General features: G+C 30.8%; 3 protein-coding genes across 3 annotated transcripts; all 3 read left to right on the forward strand.

Annotated features, from left to right (window-relative positions):
* Nucleotides 1-679: 679 nt before the first annotated feature.
* TRIADDRAFT_60055 (uncharacterized protein) lies at nt 680-9,441 on the forward strand (the record flags this gene model as incomplete). Its single annotated transcript, XM_002115991.1, has 11 exons — nt 680-757; nt 1,051-1,188; nt 1,373-1,543; nt 2,321-2,422; nt 2,578-2,643; nt 5,092-5,286; nt 5,502-5,735; nt 5,892-6,013; nt 7,540-7,586; nt 9,095-9,172; nt 9,287-9,441. The coding sequence occupies 11 exons, from the start codon at nt 680-682 to the stop codon at nt 9,439-9,441; spliced, it is 1,386 nt and encodes a 461-aa protein (XP_002116027.1).
* Nucleotides 9,442-9,652: 211 nt separating this feature from the next.
* TRIADDRAFT_60056 (uncharacterized protein) lies at nt 9,653-12,277 on the forward strand (the record flags this gene model as incomplete). Its single annotated transcript, XM_002115992.1, has 5 exons — nt 9,653-9,883; nt 10,069-10,194; nt 11,323-11,661; nt 11,789-11,932; nt 12,179-12,277. 5 exons carry the CDS (start codon nt 9,653-9,655, stop codon nt 12,275-12,277), a joined length of 939 nt encoding a protein of 312 aa, XP_002116028.1.
* Nucleotides 12,278-14,594: 2,317 nt separating this feature from the next.
* On the forward strand, nt 14,595-16,221 carry TRIADDRAFT_60057 (uncharacterized protein; the record flags this gene model as incomplete). Its single annotated transcript, XM_002115993.1, has 5 exons — nt 14,595-14,820; nt 15,122-15,180; nt 15,527-15,595; nt 15,773-15,839; nt 16,148-16,221. 5 exons carry the CDS (start codon nt 14,595-14,597, stop codon nt 16,219-16,221), a joined length of 495 nt encoding a protein of 164 aa, XP_002116029.1.
* Nucleotides 16,222-24,525: the final 8,304 nt, after the last annotated feature.

Raw genomic sequence — 24,525 nt, forward strand, 5'->3', positions numbered from 1 at the left:
AAATGAAAGATCATAATTACTGTTATATAAACAAACTGCTGCTATGCGACATAATTTTTATTGCCAAACTGTTTTACTCACAAACAAAACTGGAATAGAATAAAGGCCAAAAATATTATATATTCCTGTTTGTGGCTAATATTAATTGCCTCATTCTTAGCAAGTAGAGCATTAAGTTGTATGGTTATTTGTTTATTCGAAACTAGACAGTAAAATGAATTTCTATTCTTTTTTTCTTACAAATCTAAAATTTAATTATTGAAAGCATAAGATACAGGTTACTACACCGGATATTTTATAGTTTAACTTTTAGAATGAAATCAAATTTTCATGTGACTAAGAATTAAATATTCCAAATAATACTATTCCTTTACATGAGGCTCTTAGTGTCTTATTATATTTCTAATACCTTTTGTCTATCTACCTTTGATATTTAAGTCAAGTCTGAAATTTAAATCATTCATTACTACCATCTCATTTCAGATGTGTCAGAAGTTGATGCACATAAAATTCATGTGTTCCAACACCAATAAAAATGAAATTCATTGTATACTTTGCCGTATTTAGCCTAATTAATTTCATCACCACTTGTCTATGTCTTCAAAATTTAACACTGTTGTGCATGATACCCTGGTATAGACGATTTGAACTGGGTACATCATGTGCTATAGCAGCAAATATGGCTGTCGAAGCTATTAACCAGAACACAACAGTTTTACCAGATTATCGTCTTGAATTGGAATTAGCCGATAGCCAGGTAAGCACTACTAAATATGCGTGCAATTTTTTTCAATATTTTACCATTAAAAAAATAAAATCGCGTTAGTAAAAAATTTTAGCGTACTAAATAATGCAAAGCTTAAAATTTTAAAGTAAAATAGAAAGTTAACATCTACCTCTAATACATGATTTACATTGACAGATTAAATAAAAACCAATAACCTATACTCATCATCAGACTTTCTTCATAGCGATAAAATAATCAAAATTTACAGCTACCTGCTACGCGGTTTTGATAGTAGCAATTTCAACTTATTTAAATACGTTTAGATGTCTCAGGGTGTAGCGGCTAAGGCATTTTTCGACTCAATTTCACGTTCACCGACAAAAATAGGAGTCATTGGTCCATTAATATCGACAGCCAATGCCTATGTTGCAAGTATATCCAAATTTTACAACTTAGTTCAGGTTGGTAGACCTTCCTAGAAACCAAATCTGCATCATTGAACATTTAATAGAAACCATTTTAAAGTTAATTAATCAACTATTTCAGTCAATACCTATAAGAAGTAATTAGTATTTTAGATACCATCGTAGAATTTATTGAATTATTTGTCATTAATTGTAATCGTGATTTTTTTATTATTCACAGGTGGGTTATGCTGCATCTGGTTTATCCTTAGACGATAAAAAAAATTATCCTTACTACTATAGAACATCAATAACGCAATATAGTTATTCATTAGCTCGCATTAAACTTCTCAAGCAATTCAAGTGGGAAAAAGTAGCAATTATTTATTCAACAGCCGGAACTTATTCTACAGTATGTATATAAATGAAACAGCTTGAGAAAATTTTGAGTTTGGGCAAATCTTAAAACAATAAAATGTAACCTTAGGATTATGGTTCAGATATTATATCATAAATCAGATACGATAGTTCATTTATCTTAAAACGATAGAATATAACACTAAAGTTAGGATTTAGATATCATGTAACATAGTAGATCGCATACGATACTTCATTTTTGTGAAATTTGAATAATTCAAGATTTCTATTATTTTAAGCTATTCATTCATTCTTTGCAATCTTCATAACTTACAAATACTTTCTCATTAAATCACCTCAGATAGTTTTCTGTTTTATGTATTGACTATTTCTAAAAATTTCACTTGAATGTCGGTTGAAAGTCAAAAAAAATTATAATGCTTTTGCGGTATTAAATTTTTCAGTATTACTTTAAATGAACAAAGAATTGCTGATTATACGTTCAGAAGAAAAATTGTTGTTGCTTGTTGTGGTTACTCTTGTAGTTACAATGTAATTTGCATTATGATGATATTCATTAATCATAACTATTGCGATTACAAAGAAACAGAAATTTATTAATTTTTTAAGAGCAAAATATTTCATACAGAGGTCGAATCATAAACAATAAATACTGAATAGTATATCTTAAATCTATGAATATTTTAAAAACATAATTATGTTTTACGATTAAAATTGATAATGACCGAAGGGAAACTGGAGCTAGTCAATTTACCTATTCTTCCTATTAATCAGTTAAATAATCATATATTATTTATTTTGGCCGATATAGTCAGCTGCTATGGTTCAACAAACTTTACTTAAAGCCAATATCAATGTGGCAGTTATGGAAAGTTTTGATGATCATCCAAGTGTTGCAATTAAGGCTATCAAGGTACGTTCTTAACGATATTAAATTTAAGAGTTTGCTAATTGCTAATAGTTGTCAAATTTATGTGCTTTAAGATCTCTAGTTTAGGTCCTATTAATAAATTTTACAGATGAAGTTATTGCCTTATCGTTAATATTTTCCGTTTGAAATATATTTAGGACAAAGATGTTCGAATTATTGTCGTTATAAGCCATTATAATCAACAATTTTCACTTTTTTGTGAGGTATAGTATTACTGTAATAGACTTTTTCTAGATGAAATATTCCATGTTTTTCTTAATACTTATGTCTGGTTAAGAATGAAAGACATATGTCTAATGAAATCGGAAAACAGACAGTAAATTTCAGTAGCATATATCGTAAGCAAAAATTGAAATTTTTGATAAATTATTAATGCATTAATAAATAGTATTAGCGGTAATGTATATTTTGGTTTATCTACTCTGTCGAGAGTAAGAGATAGATAGTACCAGAAGTGCATAAAAAGAGATTTTACTCCTACCAATATACAGTAGTTAATGCAATAATTATTACCTTTCATGGGCGATAAATCCATATATTACAGTATAAGTACAACACCTTCAAGACGACAAATTGTAACTAAAATTTTACATAATTTGTAAATTCAGTTAGGATAAAATTCCATGGTATTTAATTGACTAAAAACGATTCTTATGCTAGATCATTTTTTAGCCTTTTATAGGTATCATATTATAAATTTATGTTCCTTGATCTTAATGCAAGATTATTAATTAGATAGCAAAAGGGAAAGCATTCTAGATTTGTTTTATTACATACTACTTGAATATTTATTATATTAATAACATAACTCTTAATAACAAGCAATGATTAATTTTACTATTCTTTACATTAAGTAATACGTTATATTGCAGTACATTTACGACAGTTTAATTTTGTACCTGTACATATTCAGATCCATATTTCTATTATTAAAGCTACTGCTTCTATATATCTTATCGAATAATAAACTCAGGGGCATCAATGCCTTGATCATTAGGAACAGACAGAGAATTTAGTAACTAATGGTGATTTTAGTTGAATTGTCAACTTTCCTTACGTACTCTTTGTTATAATTGTTGCCCTTGATGTGCATTGTACAGTATATATGAACGTAACCGTATGCGAAGTCGGTCACGTTCATATATATGTAAATACGACTTGACGTCGAGGTACTTCGGTAAAGACTCGGGGATGAAGTAATACTTGAGTATTCTTAACAAGTTACGTTTATTAACATCTATCCAAATCAAATTAGAACTACGCTTAGCAATGTAAGAGGTTATATACAACTAATACTCTGCACAATCGATATCTCGAGAATTTCGCCACTTAGAGAGTCTCTTAACAGTAGAACCTTTTGAGAGCCTCTTTGCACGATGTGCACACTTAGAAGTATGTAGTCTTTCGGCAACTGGTTAGTTACAGATAAGTCAGATCACCTGACTATATACAGTTCTCCTATGATAACCAGTACCAATACAGTTGTCCTATCTTATGTTGCATAGTAGGATGATATCTGTACGTATTCGTAACAGTACTAAGTTAGAGTTTGAAACATATGCTGTAGATAATACAAAATTATAACGCTGTTATCAACTGCATTGCTTAAAAGATTAGCTAATTTATCGTAAAAACAACACTTCCAAGAAATTATCCTATATTGAAAATCAAACAATACCCCAATTATCATTGTTCTTACAATAGTTGTTGTATTCATTTTATACTTGACATTTCACTTTGCTCTCATTAACCAAAATACAATCGTTATCTCTTATATTGTGATTACATGTAACGGTAAAATTTGAATTAAAAATTATCTTATTTGAATAGTTATATAAGAATAAGTATAGCTGTAATTGGTTACAATTATACTATATTTGGCTATGCAATATAGGAAAAGAATGCTATAAAATTTAATGAATGATAATTTAATACATCATTGATACTTTTTTAATTTATAACTGAGAAATATTAGTATGTAAATGACAAAATATACATTTACGTGGTAATTCAATAGCTTAGCAGCCTAGCATATTCCTAGTCTATTATATACATATAGAATAAATAAAATAAAGTAACATTTACATCAGACTTAGATTTGCATAATTACTAAGGCGCGAATGTACTTTTACCTTAAATACAAAATAAATCCTCCTTAGGACCTGTGTAACTTTCTCTAAGAAGGCGTAGTTTCTTGCCACATCACATCCTGCACTTTAAACTAAACTCAATTGTAAATTACTGTTATTGCATATAAAACACATAAAAATACGAAACCTTCAATAGTCTTTCAAAGTTAAATAGACTTGTCTAAGTTATCAGATCGTAAATTGCAACTTATATATAGTTCATATAATCTGACTAAACAGAAGCTAAGATCTCATTTAACGAAAATGTTTAAAATGTATTGACTGTAAGTTTATTCATTATTGGCGTTTGAAAATTTGCGATAGAAGCGGTGATTGATCATTTGTGCGAAAATTCTACTACTGCTGAACTTAGATACATATAACCAATAATCAGCAAGGCTTTGACGATTTCTTCCTATTAGAATATTTGCAATCGACGTCATTGATTTTATTAAGTATTAGTTAATTGTAATATGACCAAAATACGTAGAGTAAATTTAATAAAAGCTTTATATTTGGCAGGCTTACAAACAAGGAACATATGGTGGTCAGTATGTCTGGTTAGTGGCCGGTTGGCATCCAGATAAGTGGTGGACACGAAAATGGCATTATTCTAATTGTACAGCTGATGAATTAGAGAAAGTCGTCGTTAATTCAACATTTTATACTAAAGCTCCGATATATTCAACCGCATCTCGTCAAACAATTTACGGAAAGGTTCCTGATTATAATTATCAATAATATACATGTACATGTATACTCTTAAGACTCGGCTCTAATTAGAATTTATGTAAATTCTTAGATATTATAAATACAAAATTGTTTATAAAAAGGCGCAAATTGCACTATTTTCAATGTCATTATCAATAATTTCACCTTTAATTATAGAGTTCTTAGACAAATACTGTTCTGACATGTCATTATTTAAATAGAATGGAACTCAATTCTATCGTGATTTCTTAAAGAAAATTAACTCCAATAACACCGTATGCACCGTGGCCGGACAACTCTACGATGCAGTCTGGTCGTTAGCCTTAGCTTTAAATTCCACGGAAGGACGATTAAAACAATTAAATTTATCTTTACAAAAATTTAATTATCAACACAATCAAATAAGAGAAATATTGATGGAAGAACTGAATAAGATCTCATTTTATGGCACAACAGTAAGCAATAAACATTTAGTTATAATCATAATTAAGTTGTAGAATGCAGTAGTTTTTTCGAATTAATTATCAAGTCATATTCATGTAACGACATAAGATAATGAAATATGTATACTAATAATGTGCATTTTGCTACAAATTAAATTTGAATTTTAGGGCCCAATTGAATTTCATAAAGGTAGCCGCATTGGAGACGTAGAAATATACCAGCAACAAGGTACCATAACTTTCGTTATTTATATATGTAACAAAACGGCTTTGCAACAAGATAATGTAATGTACGATCAATACGTCAATTTCTTGAACCACGTATCAAGGAACGATATCTGCACTATCACAAACACTGTTACTCTACTAGCAGACTACACAAAGACTTAAACGCCTCGTATTTCAAGTGAAACACTAAGTTTGAGAATCCCTTTTATTACACGATATACTGCATTTATATACTATTCCTCAATAATTCATGAGTCATAGTTAATACGATTAACTTTGCTATCATTCACTGAATTAGATGTTAATTATAGCTACTGCTCCCTTAATGCAGACAACAGTATTTACCAACATAGACATCTGGTGACTAATACAGAATAGTCAGATTACGATATGTCCTATCACGGAACATTTCCACGATAATTTAGCATAAGTAAGTTACAATCACAATGATTCGAACTATAAGTAGATGATTTGCATTCCCTATAACAACTATTAATTTCAGTATGTGTATATGTGTCACTGTCATAAAAGGCAGTGCTATATTAAAACACAGTATATCCAAATTAGAAGTTAACTAAATAAGGACAGGCTAACAGAATTATCCTAACATAGATATTTCTACTCTAATACATTATATAACATTGTCACAATATATTAGAGATATTTATGCGTCAATGTCCTATAACTCATTAATGCAAGAAAGAATCCTAATCTATAGGAAATATTGTGGATAAATTAATAACAATATTATAGATAAATTAATTGCAATTGATTATCAAAGGTAGACGTTTAATATGAAATCGTAATTCATAAATGTAACGTCATTAAGTTTATGAATTATCGGCTGAGTAGATAGTATAAGTTGGCCTGCCTCGCACTAATTAAAATTTAAAATGGATGAATCAAAGAAAAATAGGACTACAGAATTTCTATTGAAATTCAACTTTATTTACAGTCCTTTATCCTATCTATCTTATTAGGTTTCGTTTCGATAGTTAAGATGAGTAATATTATCTTAAGTTAATATGACATTTGATTTATTTTTAAGGTTTTGAACTGCTATGGAAGGGATATAAACAGTTTATGTGTTTCTCTTAATTATTCAATCGGTATCAAAATTAATACTTAAATATTCAAAGAAATGACTGATAGTATCTGTAGATTTTGAAAAACTGAAGCGTCTTGATTTTAGAATGGTTAGCGATATACTCATATATATATATAATTATCATTTAAGATCTTATAAATTACTCAAGTGATCTAGATAGTAGTGGAAGAATTATATTATCCTAAATCTGTCTTAAATTTACGATACATATTTGAGCGTTTTATAATGCTAATCAAAATCAAATTTAATAACTAATGAATTTGGTTTAAAATTTGTGAAAATACTGCAGTCGCTATCTGAATTTTAATTGGTTTCATATCAGTGCGAAACCTTTTTATACTTATAATTTAGACCATTCGAGTGTATCGCTTATTATACATTCATACGCATATACTGATTTTACACTTAATTACCGGCATCATGTAGAATTTCCTATAGATATGTTTTATTCAAATGCCCTAATGTACTTCTTTATTGTAGCTTGCACAAAATGCGAACGAAGAAAGTTAATAAGTCAGTCATTAAAGGTATAATTAAAATCCCAACTCACTGAGAATAATGAGATTTCTGAGAAAATGTTATTATAAGCAATAATTCTTCAATGACGAATAGATCAATCAACTTTCTAGTCCTTTTGTCTTATCTAGGTAACATCATCAGACTATGAGACAAATATTTATGTGATAGGCGGACTTTGTAACCAAGAATCGCTTTGATTTTCTACGTCATAGCAATCTAGTGATAGCGCAGCTCATGATATCATGATACAAAAGCATAATTGCTTAAGCTTTACACATACTGTAAATTGCTTATTCAAAATCTACACACTAGCACCAAATAGAGCTATAGATTTTTAGCCATAGAATGAGATGATTGCAGTCGAGTCGCAATAGATTGCCTTAATAGACTAAAATCGGAAATTTTCTGTTTTCTAAACCTGAAGCTATAGTCAATAGTTCATGCACTTCATTTCTTCCCAATAATTATATGCAATACTATTATATTTAAGAAAGTCCTACCTAGCTATAATTGTCCTCAATAGTAATACAAAATATATATTGTACATGTGCATTATGATCTACAAAATAATTTTAACTGCAAGGCTACTTTCAAGCCATAAACAAGCTTACAGTCTCCAATACGTTTAGAACAGTTATTTTATTTTAAAAACAAGTTTACACTTACAATCAAAATTATAAGATGTAATGTAACTTAGTATTGTGATTGTAGACTGTTAGCCATGTTTAGTATAATGTACGGTAGATATTTATCCTAAGAGATATTTGGTAGTTATAACTATAGACTGTAGTGGTAGAGACTCTATGCTAGAGTACAGATGACTATATACAGTAAGCTATTGAGTTACTAATAAGGCTATAGGTAAAAATAGAACCGTAAATCATATATTAGGATATGGTTAATTCATTGTACTTTGGCTGGTGTGAATGATGTCTACGTAAGCACTGTAGTCGTATCCATATTGGATTAATGATGGTCCGCAGTAGAATAGTCTTACTAAGAATTTAACTATGTGTAAAATAAGGTAAAAGTTTGCCATGCGGATTGTAGCTGCGAATGCTACGAAAAATATAAAAGCATGCAACTTTAGATTATTCTGTTAGTTCGTTGTAGAAGTCTTTAGTAGTAATATTCGGCTAGAATAGAGCTGTGAGTAGTTAATCTTTGTATAAGATTCAATAAAGCCCTTATTTTCTTCTAAAATTTGGAATTTTGTGAACGGTATATGTCACACAAGGATAGAGATCATAGTAAGAAAAAAATTTCGAACAGATCGTATTTCTAATACTCGTACGAAAATAACGTCTAAACTATTGATATTAAGAAATTCAGGTTTATCTTTTATATTGTTTCAAACTAATTTTAAAGCACAAACCAGTGATTAGAAGTTTTATTCGCGCATTAATGTATTATTTAAAAAAATTAAAAATCTGTAATAAACTATGTATTGATACTATCTTAAGCATTATTTAAATCTTACTAGTGTAAATGATATTATTATTCGCTGTTTAATAAGGAAATGGAGTTCCGCTAGTTTTTGTTTATCGACACGATGAGAAAAAGTTAGAATTTGAGAAGCCATTAATTTGGAAATGTAAGCGAAATGATAAAACATATGCCTCATAATATTATATCTTATAGTAATAATATGATTTACACAAGAATTTAGTTAACATCTGACGATATACACAAAATTTATTATATTTAGATGGCTATCCTCCACGCGATCATGTAGCTGTAAAAATCAACATTCTTACCATATCAAAATCCCTCTTTATCCCATTCAGTGTCTGTGCTTGCTTGGGAATATGTCTTGCTTTGGCTATTGCTGCTTTCGTCATCTACTTTAGGAACAATAAGTAATAAATTCACTATTATCATTTTATATCGATTTTTTTCATAATTACAAAAATAATGAATAAGAACAAGATTTCTGGCCAAATATAATAGCTTACCAAGAATAGATAATCCTAAAATTTAATTGCGAAAAAGAATTATAAAAAAAATTTAAAAATAAATTTATAAATATATAAATTTTCTTTAATCAAAAATTGCCATTTATAGATTCATTAAAATGTCAAGCCCAAATTTAAATTATTCCATATTAGCCGGATGCATACTATGCTATATTTCATCGATTTTTTTGGGCCTAGATAGCAATTTTGTTCCAAAGAGTGCACTTCGACATATGTGCACTATTCAAATTTGGTTGTTAAGCTTAGGATTTACCATTGCTTTTGGCTCAGTAACTGTAAAATCTTGGCGAATTTACAAAATCTTTTTTAATCCGACCAAAATCCGAATGGTAACTATCTAATTTGAATCTTATATCATTTCACTTATAGATAGTGACGCTTTTTAAAATATTCCTCTTTAAATTGTTATAGATTAGAAATTTTATTCGTCCTATTAATTTATTGAAAGTCTAAACTTGGTTACTATAATATAGATAATGTATTTTTTTATTCTTTGCTTTCATCATCTATAAAGGTTATAAGAGATATTCAACTTTTTGGACGTCTAATACAACTCTTGGCTGTCGATATTGTTATACTATCTCTATGGACAACGATAGATCCAATTACCATCATGGAAAATAATATTGGCTCACCTAAGGTAAATTTACTCTTACTATGTGGCAATAAGTAGACTAAACCTTAATGCAACTTGAAACGATCATTAATTCTCTAGAATAATTTTACTATGGGAATAGTATATACTGTATATACTCGCATATACTGTATTAATGTGCAAAAAGAGAAAATGACGAATTTCAATTTTGAGTTAGTACTAGGGGTTACCCAGCGTTAGCATAATTGCGATTTCATGAATTAGCTGCAAATTATATTCATCCCTACAGCTATTCATAATCAAGAAGCATTTAGAATTATATCTGTAGTTCTATAAGCTACTAAAAAATTTTGCAAAGGTCATATTTAACTTAAATATAATGTTCAATAAATGAGTTTTATTATTAATTTATTTGCGACTTCATCGAGCTTGATAAAATAATTTCATTATTATAACTAGAAAAGCACTAAAAAACTAATATTCATGAAGAATGTTAGGAAAGCCTATACGGATAATTTATTTACACTAGTTATGATATTGCCAATTTTCATTTATCTCTTTGCATTTTTACGTATCATTAAAGTGCAGTATTACCAACATTTTACGATGCCACACTATAGCTTAACTTGACATTATTGTTATCTGCTTACACATAGTCGATAGTTGATCAGTACTTAGGCGCTTAAACAGGTCAGTAAAGTTGCTTTATGGATATCTCAACTTAAAAGAGTCACTATTTCATCGCATATGTAAAATTAGAATAAAGGCAAAATAAATAGTATAGCGAAACTTTTCAGAATTGCTCGAAGTCTTTAAAGAAGTAAACCCATTTCTACGTATCAATATACGTATTAATGTAGGGCCGTAGCCAATTCAAGTGATAACTTTAAGATTATTAGAAACGATCTAACAATAAATAAGTACTTAAATTGAGAATCTATAATGATTCAAATTTACCAATAAAATATTGTAGTTGAAAACCTATGAAGAGAAATTGACAAACGTCAAAATCTAGTCTCACTCCGTCCTTCAATAAATTCGTTATGTATTTGGAATCTAATTAAATTTAAAAATATCCATTGTACTTCGATAGATTTATACGATCTTTCCAAATTACAAATTTCTAGGATTTATCATTACTAACAACTGCTTTTATTATAAAATTACTTCTAGAGAATTGTAACAGCTAACATTGAAACTATAGTAATGCATCGGATTCAAATTTGCTACTCCAAATATACAAGTGTTTGGCTCGCAGTGACTCTTAGCTATAAATTATTATTATTGCTTGTTGGTGTATTCTTAGCATGGAAGACTCGTAAAGTTTCTATCGACTCGTTAAATGATTCCCATTCGCTAGCTATGACAGTTTATAATATATTTGTCTTAAGTTGTACCGGGATCATAGTTGGTATCGCATCAAATTTAATCCTAGATGCTCAATTTGCAATGCAAGCTAGTTTTATTATCTTATGTACAACATCCTCAATGGGATTGCTCTTCATCCCTAAGGTAACTCTATATTATAGAACCTGCATTAAACATTGTATCGCAAGTAATGCAGTCCAATTATTATCATAAACACAGATTATCTTATAATAAATAATTTCACTATCTTATCCTATTTGAAAATGATTAGATATCACAAGTCAAGATTCATCCTATCCAAGTAACTTCTTCTTCCAAACTGGATAAGCAAGTTCGCGAATCTTTTCAAAAATCAACCCTTAGCCAAAAAAATCTGGAGCTAGAGCTTCGAAAATTGAAATTAATCATATCTGAGGTAATTTGATATAATGAGGTTTATGATGTTATAGCGTGGTAATGTTACGTAACAGTAATATGTTGTACGTAATTGTTTCATCCGCTATTATCATAGCGGAACCTTGGATTATGACTAATAAGTTATTAACTTCATCTAGCAACATCAAAGAATGCAACTGATGGAGAAATCTGACCAAAACTCGACACAAATCAAAGTGGCCGAAATATAAAAATGGTTAATTTTTGACGATTCTTTCACAACTAGAAAGAAATGGCATTGGTAACAGTTTCATGCATTCGCGATGATAAAATTAGCCAGCTTCAAATGCCACTCTCTGCAGTTTCTAACTTTATATCGACATAGATTACTCCTAGTTCACATTTAATTATCTTGATATTGAAATAACTTTATCATGATCCATTAAGATTAGCGTTCGGTAATAGTCCTAATTGTAATTATAATTCTAGTTATACGCATATTAGATAGTTAGAGTAACGTTAGCCAAGTCATTGTTAGCTCGCCTTTTAAAATCCTTCACAGTCTTAATTTCAACTAATTTTAAAACTGAAACAACCTAATGTATCAAATCAGCGAGACATAACATAAATTTTATTGGGAATGAGCTACTTTGAGCATTTATACATCACACCTGTAGATTTAAACTCACAGCTACAGCGATCGTTTACTATAACTTTATGTAAGAAAGAAGTACGATAATATCAGCAGGTGGTGAATAATTCTATATTCCCTCGTATTCAATCGTTGTAGAGTTTCTAGTATTTTTTTCTCCTGTTGCAATGTAATATAATGCAACTTGATATTTATACTTATAGTACAGTTTTATGAGTAGGTAATGCATCATAGATTAAGTGTTATATTGAGTATACTAGTGAGAGATCTACAATAAATAGCCAAAATGATTGCATAAGTGAAGAATTCTACTTTGTGTCATATCAATTTACTGCCTTTACAGTATATATTATAGACGTTACAACCAATGCCCATAAATTGCACATAAATGAGTGCAATTCTAACCTAAAGTGTAAGCGGATTCGCTGAGTCTCTTCTAATTTATGCACTCTACAAGCAAGCAGCTACGCCTCATAAACCAGGATGAATTATCGCCTAGAATCGCGGTACAAGCTATCATGAAGATATTGTTCAACTTGAGGCCAATTTAACATTCTTGTATGGAGATTACAATAGACTGTTAACAATAGAAATTGCTGCAGTTATAAGCTGCTATAGCAAATTGCCTATCTATACGCGTATAATATTATTATACTTACTCTACTCTCATTTACTATCAAAGACTCAACTCTGATCAGTAGTTGCATATCGTGTTCTTAATCTAGCCACTATAGTACCAGCTATACAAAATACGTGAATGTGATTTCTTATAGCAATACACTATTCAACGCATACAGCCAGCGATGACTTGACTGAAGCAGTAAACTCTGCCTCTTTAGGAGATGCGACCTGTAGATGCTCTGCATGTCCATACCGAAGAAACGAACTAGTCTATATAGCATGCTTTATGCTCTTATTAATCAATTTAGAACACCTTACTAAAATGATGGAGTAGTTCCTCAAAATAGAAGACTAAATTAATGCATTTTAACCTTTCTCATCCAATTTTGGCTAGTCCAATGTATCCAATACTAGTGGCATAAGCTGTGCAATTAGTCAAGGTCATGAGTAGTGCTTATGTTTTATGTACAAAAAGAAATATGGTATATAGTTACAAATTGAATGCAACAAGCTGCCAGTCATGCTGATGTCGCTAACGTATCTGTATTGACAGTACTATACCTTACCATGGACTATGGAACTACTAAGAACTTGTAAAAGAAGACTATTTTTAGTAATCCTATATGATTAAGTCGCATGCATGCAAAGTAGCTGACGAAATTCGAATGTCGTTCTCCTGTAGAAGGAAATCGGAGCATTCTGTGTAGCCTCATGTGAATCAGGACGGCACACTGCACAGTGAACCAGGCCAGTATAAGGTCTAAACATCTTCGTATAACGTTTCTGAATTTCATTTACATGCATCCTCACTTCGGCAATTACTATAGATTGAAATGGATTCAGATAATAATTTAACTGTATCTGTTTTACAACGGGCATTCCACATCTAGTTTTAAAATACTGTAAGTTAGTAAATTTAGATACAATTATACTCGGGATTGATTTGGCGACAATTGTTTCACTAACTGTGAAAGTAGTATTTCCTCCATGTACAAAACCGACTTAGCAGCATGCTATTGGGTCTAGAGATTTCAAAATTTTTCTATCTCTAGGCAACACGTTAGCAGCTAATTTACATGTGCATCGCGGACAGTATAGTGTCCCATTGCAGGCATGCAGTACAGGTGAAATGACTAGAAAAAGAATCGGTCGGAAAATTTTTACCTTGATATGGTCAATATACTACCGTACATTACGCCAGGTACAGTACTTTTCTACAGTGCTGTGCACTGTAGTCTACAGTACTGTATAATACCAACTGTACTGTAGTAAAATGACCAAGAACGACATCTGCGCATGCTACAGTTCCTGCAACAAGGCATTGAGAGACTAGAGGAGCAACCATCTTGTCTTACCTGGGAATTGCTTTCCTCTTGCCTATCGAATAATACTATTGAGCGAAAGTTTCGAAATTAGCCTTAGATCAATCATGTTGAGCCGTTGGGGTATATTAGATCGTCGATGGATATCAGCGATACGACAATTGGCCGGAAATGGGTGCTCTCTGAAGCCAGTACAAGCGCTATGGAGCGGATGGAGTAGACCTATTTATACGAGTCCACTGAGCTTGCAAGATCAACCGCTTCGGGGTCGAGGTCGAAGAACTGAAACGGATGAAAGCAGAAGAGCAAACACCAGCACGAATACTACAACAGGTAATTTAGCATGAAAGTTGGATGCTACTAGTAGGTAATGTGGATCAATATGAGCCATATAGCCATGCTGATCGGCTCATTTTATATCATAAAAATTTGCAATCATCTTTTTTCGAGCTTGCCAGTCGTGCAAATTTTTTTTACTTATTCAATTATGCTGATTCTGCCTTACTTTATATTTGCTGAGAATGAACGGTATTATGAAAGATAGATTTGGAATAGCAGAAATTGTCAAGGCCTCAGGATTGCCATCTTAATTGTAATGTCATCTTTTTTTCATTTTGATGATATGTCGTTGCAGAAAGTAAACCTGTATGGGCATCATACAGACGAAATCATAAAGGCATGATTCCACCTCAGGTAATGGCTATTGTTAGATCAAATCTTGATTGATCCTGACTACATTTCTGCATTATTGATACTGACGGTTATTCCAATCATTTTCTCTTTACATTCGCCTCATGTGGATCACTTTTAAATGACTCCGAATTCAGAAAACAAGACTTCGATGTGTCGTAAGTTGAGAATGATAGTTTCCAGAAATCATTCTAAATGAATCGTACTACATTATAGATAGAAATACAGTACAATACTACATAGATAGCAGCTTGTGTCCAACTGGCTCAAGATACTAGTGTAGACAACCACGTATGGTTAAATGGTATATTGTCTACCTCACTCATTCGCTTCAATTTTCTTTCTGTAGAGAAGAGGTAAGGTAGCATCCAATCCATGTCCGATATGCCGACAAAAATCTGGAACCTTGGATTACACAGTGAGTAATGCTACGGTAATTGGCATCATTAAACTATTTTAATGACGGAGGTGACAACCGTGCTTGCATGGCCTCCACAGTATTTGCTAGCGTTGTGTACCAATCTCATAAGCCTTGAAAATATGAGGCGATACGATCGTTTGATAATATTCTATTTTGCTGTTATTCCTGTCATAGAATGTAAACTTTCTGAAGCAATTCATTTCACCTTTTACTGGCAAGATATATGAACCATTCGTAACAGGTATTATCTATATTGAGGTTCATGTCTATTTTAGCTAATGGATATAGGTACTAGGATAGGTTGACAAATTCTACTCTTATTGCACATCTAATTCTAAAGAATAATCATTAAAAGTAGCCGTAACAATTTTTGCGATAATCAGGTGTATGCAGATTATCACATAAGAGATTGGTCAAATCAATAGAAAAGAGTCGAAATTTAGGTATAAATATTTAGTTTGAATGTTTTACATAGGATCATTCTCTATTTTTATGGGCTTAACGCAAGGTTTAGTATTAAATGTCTTCATGGTTTCTGACATAATTTAGGTTTACTACCTACTCCAATCCCATTGAATTTACCTATACCCGAACAACCTATGTCACGGAATGATTCGCTATGAAGATAACCTATATTTAATCTAATAGCTACTTCGCTTACGTTACTAAACTACGATATCCAAAATATTTAATCCATGATATATTTTGCGTGTAATGATTTAACCATTTGCTGATTGTAATGTATAAAGTTGTTAAGCAACATTGATTCTCTTTTATTATTACTGCGTAAAGGATTAAAGATTATGCTTAATACAGTGTTAACCGTGCTTTTAGATTTTTAAAGCTAGTAATTCTGTAGGTAGGCCTGAATCATTTAGATGTTTATCATCTATTTATTCACATCTAGCCATCGTCAGATTAGTAATTTCACATTCTCGCCAGTAGCGGACCGTTCGTATTTTACTACGATATGCACAGAGAGGTTTCTAAATCCTAGTGACTTTCTTATAGTACAGTACATTGTTTGCTCTGAAACAGCTGTAGCTGAAATAATAAAGTAATAATAATAACAGCAGAAGAGTCAGAAGTGCCGTAATCAGAAATACCAAATTAGAACTTTTTATGAACTTGTCTCTAATTACTATATTTAAGAAGTCGGATAAATCCTCAAATTAGTAAAATGGATAATGACCAGCAAGTGTATGAATTTCCTTCGGTTGCCTTGCATAATTAGTCAACGATATAGCTAATTGTTCATAAATTTATTCAAGGAAAATAATTATCCATAACTATAGCAATGTGCAGTACGTTACATTAGACCATTTTACATCGAATGGTTCAACTTCTGTTCAAATTGAGTTCTAAAAACGATAAGTTATTTAGGAATACGTAGAAACCAGGTCAAGGTATTAAAACAGTAATAAGCAATCATATAGACCAGTGTTACTTAAACAAGTATACTTATGAAGGTAGAGCATGTACTTAAAGCTTTAAGATATCTCAAACTAAATTCGAGCATTTAAATTTCTCATGAACAGGGCAGGGCCTATTCTAAGACAAGGGTTCATTTTCTTGTCAAGAACACGTACTTTTAATATGTTTATGAAGTTACAGCATGTACCTGATGCTTTATGATATCTTAAACTGAATCAGAACGTTTGAATTTCTCATAAACAAGGTTGGGCCTATTTTAAGACACATTTTCATTTTCTTATCAAAAACACGTACATTTTCAAATTATAATTCAATATAAGTTGAGCGGCTACAAAACTGGATTCTATTTTCAAGTTGATCACGATGCCGAAACAAATTACAGCATTATTTAACAAATATTTCCAAATCGTTTCCTGTTAAATTAATGTTGCGGTCATTTAATGAGCCTCTGCAGTGTTGTATATAATGTTCAAGTCAAAAATTTCATGGTGTATTTCTGGAATGTATTCATGGTAAGCCTTCAGTTATCATAAAATTAAGATATTTTTTCTGTCTAGTAATTGCTATAAAATTGTCTATGAACCTGTTACAAAATAGCTTTGCAACAAGATAACGTAATGCGCGATCAATCAGTCGATTCCCTGAACTACGTATCAGGGAGTAGTATCTACTATTTCAGGAACTTTTTCCTATACTAATAGACTACAAAAAGACTTGGATGTCTCGTATCTTACGTTAAACACTAATCTTAAGAACTAACTTTATTATACGATTTATCGCATTTATATACTCTTTTACATTAGCAAAGACATCCTGGTAAGTAATATTAACGTTGAAACCTGATAATGAATCAAAAGCTAATTATGTCTACTGCCACCTAATGAAGACAACAGTGTTTACGAACATAGACATCGAATGACTAATATAAAATTGTCAGATTACAATATTTCCTATCACGCAACATGTCTACGATAATCTACAATCTACCATAAGTAAATTACAATCACAGTTATTTGAATTGTAAGATTATTCTCGATTCCCCAATTAAACTACTAATTTCAGTAGGCTATATATATCACCATAAAAGCTAGTGCTATATTTAAATATCACATATCTAAATTAGTGACTCTTCATATAAGGGTGAATCAACAAAATCATCCTAACATACAGTAGATGTTTCTACTATAATCTCGATATAACAGTGTATAACACTGTAACAGAACCATAAACAATTTTATGGCAAATACTGGAAAGAGATGTATGATACCCTTAAAATTGAATCTAACATAAGTAAACTAGAATGAGAACTATGCCAATTCTGTGGTTATTTGCATGAAAATTTCGTTTTACGACGGCAAAAAGCAAGCAGAAATATTGTAATAACAGAAAAAGTCAAAGCAAGTCCATTATACAAACAAATGAAAAAAATTTATTTTTATATGTCATCACGTTATCAAATATGCTTGTAGCTCTCGACTGTTCTTCGTTATTTTTTTTTCTCAAACTACCATATTCGTATTCCGTTTTTATGACAGCCGTATTGGCATCAGTTTTATATGAGATCGTTAATTTCCACGTTGCAAGAATGCTTCATTTCCAATTCTTTAGCTGCATTTTGCTAAGTATATATGAACGTGACCGTATGCGAAATCGGTCACGTTCATATACATACACGCTCATACAAAAATAAATGAACACGGTAGCCATCGATGTAGTTTTCAAAAAAAATGAAAAAATATCCGTAATACCACTGGCAGAGATTAATAATTAAGGTAGTAATAGCAATTCCATCAAAACAGTTAGAGCTAATATGGTTTCATTAAAATATAAAAAAAAATTATTAAAATGTAGCCTATATGAAGCTCACTATAATCCTATATTTCGGCCCTATTAAAGTACGACAAAATAATTGTACTGTTAATAACTTGTAAATAGTAACATCCAGTTTATATGTCATTAACAATTGAAGTAACGATTAACTGTATACCTATTTTACAACTTTCAGCGTTATAGACTTGATAAAGCAAAGGGTATTCTTCTTTACGATATTATTAAAAACTTGCATTATCGTAATCTAATCAAAAAATTCTTATTTTCATAGCTAGAGGATCTAGCCCAGCCACGTTACGGGGGTTACTTTATCAAGAATTCAATATATACCTTACGCCATTTATTAATACTTGTTAAGAAACAGAATTAGTCATTGATGCTCATAAGGAGATGAAATGATTCATTGCCAAAAGTTCTTATATCAAATTACGGCTATAGAACGACTATGCTATTTAATGTATTTATGATATTAAATGTCTAGTAGATGGCAATGATATATCGAAGAATTTAATAGTGAGATTTTAATGATTTCATTTTTTACCATAATTTAATCAAAATTTGCTTCAGCATTTATAGAATATACCAATAACGTTAGCACAACTATGAAAAAATTAATGCAGGGTGATAGTTAAAATACTTGATGGACTGTTTATGATGCATGTTTATTTTCATTTCGATATAAAAGAATAGCTATTGATTAGTTTTAGATTTCCGTGCGTCGTAATGATTACATTTTCCTGTAATTTACATCTGCATAGACTGATTAAAGATTTACAAGTAGAGAATATCCTAAACAATGGCTTCCTGTTATCATTGAGAAAAGAAATAGCACTTATTTGACCGTAGTATTAGCTATACATTGGCTGTAATAATTTGACAGAATAAGCTTAACTATACATGATTTGACAGAGTAAGCTTAACTTTACAAGACGCTTTGTAGCTAGCAAAAAAGAAACGGATATAAAATAAAGGATAAGCCAGCTAGAATTGTCATTTAGTTCATAAAATAGATATAGTATGCAGAATAATATTTTCAAATAACTAATATACGAGACTAATATTGCGATCCATTCCAGGCGTCATAGAATTAATTTATTTATGTTAGGTATTGGATTGCAAAGTCATCATGACATGGATGACATGTAAATTTCTGAGTAATGTAGGGCAATTAAAAATTCTTTTCGCATCTGTGCTTGTGAGTTTCGTCGTATTAGTTTTGCTATGCATATTGTGATTTAGTTGTTATTTATGAAAATATCATGTTTACAAAAAAAGATAACAAGCTTCAGTATTGTATGTTGAAGACACTGTGTTTATTATCCTGACTCTAGTTTACTACTAGTTACTTCGCCTAAGTAAAGCGATAAGTGATTGTTATAATTCTACCATTAATGTAATAATCATTGATAATATCATGTTTGCATTTTGTGTTTATTATTTAAGGCAATACTTACGGACAACAATGTAGAAAAGTATAAAAATTATATCAAGCTGAAATTTTTAGTTTCAGTACAAGCTGCTACTGTTTAATTGATACTAAAGCCAGCACAAATAATCTTGAGTAGATACTCTTCATGAGTATTGCATTGATCAATATAAGACAGATGCCAAGCAAATATATTATTCTCTCATAAATATTGTAAATATGAAGATCAAATTGAATGCAATGCAATTTATTAGAGAAAAAAATATTCATATATTTTAGCACACTTTTTAACTCTTATCCTTGAGAGGTAATGGCTGGTCATAGTGTTGATGATAAAATGATATCTGTAAGAATGGCGGTATATAATGAATAAGTACACACCCAAAAATTTAATTGAATGAACAGTATTTAAGAGTAGAAGGAGCTAAACAATCTTGGAAGTATGCACGAGAATCGGTTACATCGATTGTGATAAACATAGCAAGCGGTAGCGGCGCAGAGGACTTTATTTTCAAATTCATTTTAGTAAGGGATGCACTTTATACCTACGGGTATATCCGACTAAAATATCATTTATATCACGCAGGTACCGTATTTTTATTAAAATAATGGTACTAACCATTAAGCACCGGGTAATGGCTCATTTCAAGTGTGAAAATAAGGTGTAAGGGAATGCATTTCGACAATCGATATAATCGATTTTAGTTGTCAATGACCTGAATATTGGTCTTCTTAACGTTGTTGTTATCACATCGATTTCATAGAACGATATCGAAAATAATTAATATTGATAGCTTTATGCGTAGTTTGTCCATTATTAATAATTCAATCGATAAAAATAAAACAATGATTAAGTTAATTATGTTCGATAAAAAATTTAATTAATTGGAGGATTTGTGTAGATAGTTTCCATTTAGAAAATGTTATCATTTTAATATTTTAACTTGTTCTATTGATTTGAAAAATCGCCATAATTTTCTAATACTGTTTCAAGAGACAGCTATCTTTTGATAGCATAAGCTATTACCGTAAGATAGATAGCACAAGTTTTTTATATCCTACGAGTATTTATTATTTCAATGTAGATTGTCTATGCGGCAGCTTAGGAAGAGTGTTGTTGCTGTGGCTATACGATTTATTTCATTTTTCTATTGAACAATTATTTTTTTTATTTATCTCTCTATCTCTTCATCTATTTACCAAATCGATAAAATGCTATTAATAAACATACAGTATCATAATCGACCTTAGCGAAATAAAGGTGACTGTCAATCATATTTCGAATTGTAGGTTAACGGATCATTAAACGAGATTTCTAGTTTGCCGCAAGCTGTTACATAACGCTTCGACTCAATCATAATGTGGTATTCCTATTTTTATTATTTGATAGCAATCAACCTTTTTTATTTTCATCGCTATTAATTATGATCAATACCTTGAATAAAGGAAATAAATAAATGATTTTATCCGTACAAATGGCTTCTATCTTTACTGAAATTAGCATTAAAAATGTTCAAGTTGAAAAGTGAATGGCGTTACAACCTATGATGAGCAGAGTCGATAACATTTATCATCAACAATACTCGTATCTTATTTAATTGAAAGTATCGGCGATAACTAATCAAGTACACAATTGGTATAAGTAGTACTAATTCATCAAAAGGATAGCGATCAATCAATGGTATTTCTTGAAAATACGATCTCCATCATAAAATAAATCATCAATAGGCCAACGTTACATAACAATAAATATATTGATTGTTGTATTTTTTCTAATCTATACTTTATTCAAGAGAAAATAAATGCATTTCTCCTTTTTATTATAGCTGCAAGAGAATATACTGCAGCGGTATTGAATATCTTTTTTATTAATGTGGGTTAAATTGTTTAAAAAACAAAAAATTTACATGATTATTCATTGGAAGGCAAAGAGGAGAAAAAAATAATTAATCTAAATTTGAAGAAACAATAGCCATCAAGGTAGGAAGAAAGAGCCAGATGTTATTATTTAATGTTGATAGGTTGGATTTAATTATCAGTTTAGCATTTTCAATATCGTCCCATTCTTGGTTAAAATCGATCTGGCTGTCTATACCATGGTATTACATTGTTAGTTCAGCTAACTATTTTCTCCTTATTGTTTAGGACAATAATCAAGTCAAGATTTAGACATCATCATCATCATCATCATTATAACCTACTCAGCCACTGTAAAAGCTATACCTAGATTAGACTATTACAATGTATAATATTGAATATTAGTCGATCAGACATTTCTTTGTATTCCCCCAAAAAAGAAATTATCGCTAATAATTTGATGTCTTTCATAGTTTGTACTTGTGGTGAACCTGCGTCGTACAACTAGTCGTTTAATTGGACTTATTCATTTTAGGATAGAAAATTCACTATTACGAGCTAGTTGAATTGATCAAAATTGCAAGCAATCGTTCCGAAATATTATCTTGGAGAAGAGACATCGACTCTTTATTATTCGATCACTGGATGAAGATTGGAGGTATTGAAAATTAGACTTACTTTTTTTCATGCCAACAGAGTAGCATTTTTACTTTTCTTTTCAATCATACCTTTTTTAATCCTCCTTCTCACTCAATAATCTATTCTCAATCATCATTTCCACTGATTATACTTTCAACATTAGTCTATGATGGATCATTTTTATACCCTATCAAATCAAGCTATCGACAATAGCTCCAATCCTAACGTTACAGTAGATTACTATGGGTAAAAATAATGGTGCTTGCCTATCATGTTCATGTTGCGATCTTACGCCATAATAATACCAAGCAAGGCAATCAAGACCTTCTTTATTTACTAATACCATCATTATTTTTTTCTTCATGCGCTATAATGGATCAATTCTAATTCTAATCGTCCTGTCTTCGTTGCTTATCACGCAAAAGCGATATCTTTATCGTTGAAATACCCAGGAAAAAACAAATAGTAGATATTGGATTTTTGAACCATTTTTAATTCTAATCATTCTATCCACCCAGAGTGATTCAAGAGGCAATAAACTTGAAAGTGAATCAGCTTGCTTTTAGTAGTGTATCATGGTAGGAATAGACTGATATTTTAATGCACATTATCGTCTTGGTTAGTCTTCTTTATACTAGGACCAGCATCCATCCATCGATCATCCTATCGTTTTTTATTGAATCGCTGTTAAAGTATCTGAGCATAAAAGTTATTTATTTTTTATCGAGAATGTCAAGCTCTAACTGTAGCAATTGGTATTCTCTTACTGGCTCTGTTTATTTTTTTCCTTTTAGCCAGATATAAACTAAAATCCTATTTATAACTCCAATAAGTTTGACATTGACCTTGATCTAACGATAAATTAGTAGATTCAATTAAATCAATGATCATTCGAACTATATAAATCGAGTCAAAATAATGATCATCAAGCCATTGGCTTAGTAATTCAGTCTAGCTTAATCGTTACAATAAAGTATTTTATTGCTTGATTTATAGTCATTTTCAGTATCAATGTTAATCCAAAGAATAAAATGAAAGTAGACTACTCTATGTGGAACAAATCTCTGGTTAATTGATCTCAATCTATCTCATGTTATTTAGTCTAAATTACTTATCAGTATGATGCAAAGAATAATCGTGTGACTAAGCGATCTAGAATAACATCATTTCATTTTAATTTCTTTTATCTCTCCATTTAAGGAATAGAATAATTTTTGCTATCGAAGACATTACGCGATATATCTAGTACCAAGAAGACGATTCGGTCCTTGATATCAAGTTGGAAGCGCCAATTGTTCAGGTGGTACAACTAACTGCAGAAGTAAAATGGGCATTCGACTTAGTAGTAGCGAATATAAAAATTTCGAAGATGAAGCATCTTTAACAGCGGATACTGCCTTACCAGATGAAGGTTCGGTGGTAAGTGTTGTCGTATTTTGCCAACTTATAAAATTCTACAGTATCGTAAAAATCTCCATTTTTATCTAAGCTCCATGTTGCCCAAGGCAATAAAACCAATATTGATCTAAAATAATCACCTACTGTATACCTATGATGTCGGCGATAGAAAGTTTTACCATTGCCTATGCCTATTACCTCTTCTGTTGACTATAGCTGAAAGAGAGCGTGTGCAAGGAAAAGTTTATTCTCCTGACAACCTCATTATCCATTTTTTTTTTACTCTATTACGATAATACTTTCTTTCTATCATGCGCTGACGGTAGTATGGCACTTAGCCGAT

The sequence above is a fragment of the Trichoplax adhaerens genome, genomic scaffold, assembly GCF_000150275.1.
Source record: "Trichoplax adhaerens TRIADscaffold_13 genomic scaffold, whole genome shotgun sequence".
NCBI classification, from domain to species: Eukaryota; Metazoa; Placozoa; class Uniplacotomia; order Trichoplacea; family Trichoplacidae; genus Trichoplax; species Trichoplax adhaerens.